Here is a 4,069-nt window from a genome sequence, read left to right as displayed (position 1 = left end):
CTCTTAGGGTCTGTATAACATTTGTCCAGGATCTTCTGGCTTTCATAGTCTGGTGAGAAGTCTGGAGTAATTCTAATAGGCTTGCCTTTATATGTTACTTGACCTTTGTCCCTTACTGCTTTTAATATTCTGTCTTTATTTAATGCATTTGTTGTTCTGATTATTATGTGTCTGGAGGAATTTCTTTTTTGGTCCAGTCTATTTGGGGTTCTGTAGACTTCTTGAATATTCATGAGTATCTCTATCTTTAGGTATGGGAAGTTTTCTTCTATAATTTTGTTGAAGATATTTGGTGGCCCTTTAAGTTGATAATCTTCATTCTCATCTACTCCTATTATTCGTAGATTTGGTCTCCTCATTGTGTCCTGGTCTATTATTCTTTTAATTTAGCAAAAGGATATCTTTTTTTTCCTTTTTTGATTAGATATTTTCTTTATTTTCATTTCAAATGTTATCCCCTTTCCTGGTTTTCCCTCCAAAAATACTCTATCCCCTTTCTCCTCCCCCTGCACACCAACATTCACACTCACACATCCACACTCTGGTATTACGCTACACAGGGGCATAGAGCCTTCACAGAACCAAAGGGTTCTCTACCCATTGATGACTGACTAGGCCATCCTCTGATATTATCATTGTTCAGATATTTTTCAAGAAAAACATTTTTGTGATGGCCTTAGCTTCCCTCTCATATCTAAAAGAAGCAATCTTGCAGCAGATATCCTATTCCCCTGGCTCTTATAATCTTTCTTTCTCTCCTTCTAAGATATGCCCAAGTTTTAAATATATGAATTATATTGTAAATGTTATAATTTGGGGGAGGGACACCCATAGTCAGTTGTTCTCGACAATTTAATTAGGTGATTCTTTCTTCATTTGCTCCAAAAAGAAGCTTTATTGATGACATGTGAAAGCTCTACTAGTCTATTGGTACTAAGAAAATTATTTATAATACAGGTAGGAATTTTACTAGTTCAAGAATTATTACCTCAATAGAATGAAGGTTAGGTTTCCAGTAACAGCATGACTCCTATATTGTTGAGCAGTCCTTAAATACATGTAGACAGCTGCTTGTTACTCTTAAGATATAACTTCCACAATTGCACCATTTTGTATCCAAATGCATTCCAGCATATGGAAATAAAATAACCATTTCAATGTATGGAAATGAAATTATTAGCTTTTTAGTGTAAACCTTTATAAGTATTTGAGGATAATTTTGATGCAAGCAATGCTATATTTATGGTTAGAAAATGGTTTGGACTCTATATGACCTAGCACAAGGCAAGGCCTGGGCCAAGTAGTGGGAGTGGATGGGTAGGGAAACAGAGGTGGGGGGAGGGGTATGGGAAACTTTCGGGATAGCATTTGAAATGTAAATAAAGAAAATAATAATAAAAAAAAAAAGATAGAGAAAAAAGTGCAAAATTTGTCGCATTTAAACAGAATAATTATGTTTAGATTAATTTTAAACTATTGTTCTTTTTATGTAACAAGATTCAATTCATACTAAAATTTAATTCAATACCTTATGTTTATTATGTCCTACATGCTATAAAATCATAACCATCATGATAGCAATTATGTAAATTCACTGTNGTCTTCATTTTATATGTTTTGTGGAGCTCGTTTTATTAGAAAAATGACANTGNCACTTTGGTTGAAACAAATGTGCACCTTAAGTAGAATGTAAAAGATGATGCTAATAAAATTACTTAAATTTTAAAAAAAAAAAAAAAAAAGAAAATGGTTTGGAGCTGATTTACAGAGATGAGTGGATTTATATGGCAGATATGAGTAGTTAGTGATTTTAATAATGTTGGTTATACAATATTAAATGCATAAGAAGACATTTAGAGATTGTAAAATTATGATCAATTTGCTACTTAAAAATGATAATGATGTTTTATCTATTATCTCCTGTCTGAACATTTAAAACTCTAGCCTTGTTGATAATTCTGTAGCATATCATCTTCTCAAATTCATGAACTGTTTTTCTCCAGTATCTCTGTTATCCCTTGATGGTCATGAATGGTTATCCCTTTTTCTTTGTGACCTATCTCTCCTCAGATCAGGTAGTCCATTCATAGAACATGGTGCTAGTTGAGAACACATGCAATGGACCCTGGTCATCCTCCCTGTGTCAATATAATCTTGCTAGATATGCTTTCTTAACTTTTTTACACTATTTGAACTTTATGGTAAGTCTACAACAATTTGAGTCCATGAATAACTTTTTTTAAAGTTAATAGCAAATTCTTCATAAAATGTTTACCACAGCTCTAATACCAAATCTGTATTTTTCCACTTGCTATTGACTTAAGTTAAATTTCCTCACAAATGAAAAGAAATCTAGTTAGGAGTACTCTGTGAAGAATCTATTGAACTTAGGTCCAAAGAGACGTCTTGTAACTCTGTGTTGAAATAGTATATTAAGCATAAAGCACTAGAGTTAAGTGTCTGCCAATGTTTTAATTATGTTTATCCTATGAACTCTTTAAACAGATTTAAAACCAGATTTTAATAAGAGAAAATAGACATAAATAAATAAAATCATCTTCTTTTTTCCGTATTTCTATAGACATATCAAACATTGTACACATAAACATACACACATGGGCAGATAATTTTTGGAATTCAATTTTAGACAAACAAGAAATATAAACATAAAAATGAAATTTAGGCAATCAATACCACAGTATCTGAAAAGTCATATTAGTTTCCACCACTATTGTATGTACATTTAGAGACAGTGTATTGGACACAAAATGAAGTTGTCCCATATTGTAAATTTGTTGTAGTTTTGTGTTCAGAAAAAAAAATAAATTATTGTATCAAACCATTCTTAGGAAGACGGAAATCAACCATTGAAAAATAGGCTTGAACACCTGGCAATAACAGTGACTGATCTTTTTTCTGCTGGGACAGAGTCACTAAGTACAACACTGAGATATGCTCTCCTACTCCTGTTGAAGTACCCACATGTTACAGGTGAGGATGACACACGTGTTGAACCACTGCACTGTTGTAGAATGCTGATAGGATGCTGGCTAGCCACCTGCATGATGTTATTTAACATCTCAGTATTTCATTTTCTGTTCCACTGACTGTAATGAGGAGGGTGACTAAGAAAAGTAGAGACTATGAGTTCTGGGATCCCAGGCACGTGGTAGGCACCATCTGAATATATTGGACTGTGGTTGCATATTGTTTTATTGCCCTAATTGAGGATTTTGGAAAGTACAAATAGGTTTTACTTGAATCTTGTCACTGTTGCATAATGAGAAAATACTTGGAGAAAATTTGTTTCAAACTAAACATGCACACATAAATTGAAAATAAATATTGAATTTTAACAAATATTGGATTCCAAATGTCTTTCATCAATGACTATCATAACAGATAACTATACTTAAATTTATTGTTTAAAATATTTAATTACTTATATTTTATTATGACTCTAAATAATAAATATATTCTAATGAGTAATAATCCTAATTTTATAGGACAATATCATAAATCTATGTCATAGCAATTCTGTACACCTAATTTTATTCTTGATCATGAAGTACATGTTTATAATTGTGCTGAGAAATAGTCTCCATGCCCTTGGTAACCTTGCATAATTGTAACACACATGCCACATTTCCCAGAGCCCATTTTAAATGTCTTGCATGGTGGCCCATGCTTGTAATCTTAGCACTGGATATATGAAGACAAGAGAACTGAGGTATTCACTGGATAGATATTCTAGCCTAATCAATTCACTGAAGGGTCTTAGAATCTTAGAAGAAACAAGGAAAATGACTCCTGAGGAACATCTAAGAATTTAAGAATGTCATCCTGCCTCCAATGCCTAAGCAAATATGTGCAAATTGACATGTATAAATGTGTATTCATAGACAGAGAGAGAGAGAGAGAGAGAGAGAGAGAGAGAGAAACACTTCACGCACAGGTAGTAACTATTTAGTAAGTGAGTGGTATGGATACAATTGCAGTGTATATGGTGTGTGTAGTGTGATTTGTAAGTGCCTCTGTGTGTATGTGTGTGTGTGTGTGTGTGTGTGTG

At 33.0% G+C, this 4,069-nt stretch overlaps 1 protein-coding gene across 1 annotated transcript in view; it reads left to right on the top strand.

Moving 5' to 3' along the window:
- The window catches only part of LOC110317955 (cytochrome P450 2C50), a 22,713-nt gene that overhangs the window by 8,289 nt on the left and 10,355 nt on the right, over window positions 1–4,069 (top strand). Inside the window, exon 3 of the mRNA XM_029535745.1 lies at window positions 2,850–2,991. Coding sequence (XP_029391605.1) covers window positions 2,850–2,991 — 142 coding nt within the window. The remainder of the gene's footprint in view (window positions 1–2,849; window positions 2,992–4,069) is intronic.

Source organism: Mus pahari, chromosome 3 (genome assembly GCF_900095145.1).
Source record: "Mus pahari chromosome 3, PAHARI_EIJ_v1.1, whole genome shotgun sequence".
NCBI classification, from domain to species: Eukaryota; Metazoa; Chordata; class Mammalia; order Rodentia; family Muridae; genus Mus; species Mus pahari.
The sequence above is the reverse complement of the archived record's forward strand: the minus strand, read 5'-3'. Positions and strand labels throughout refer to the sequence as shown.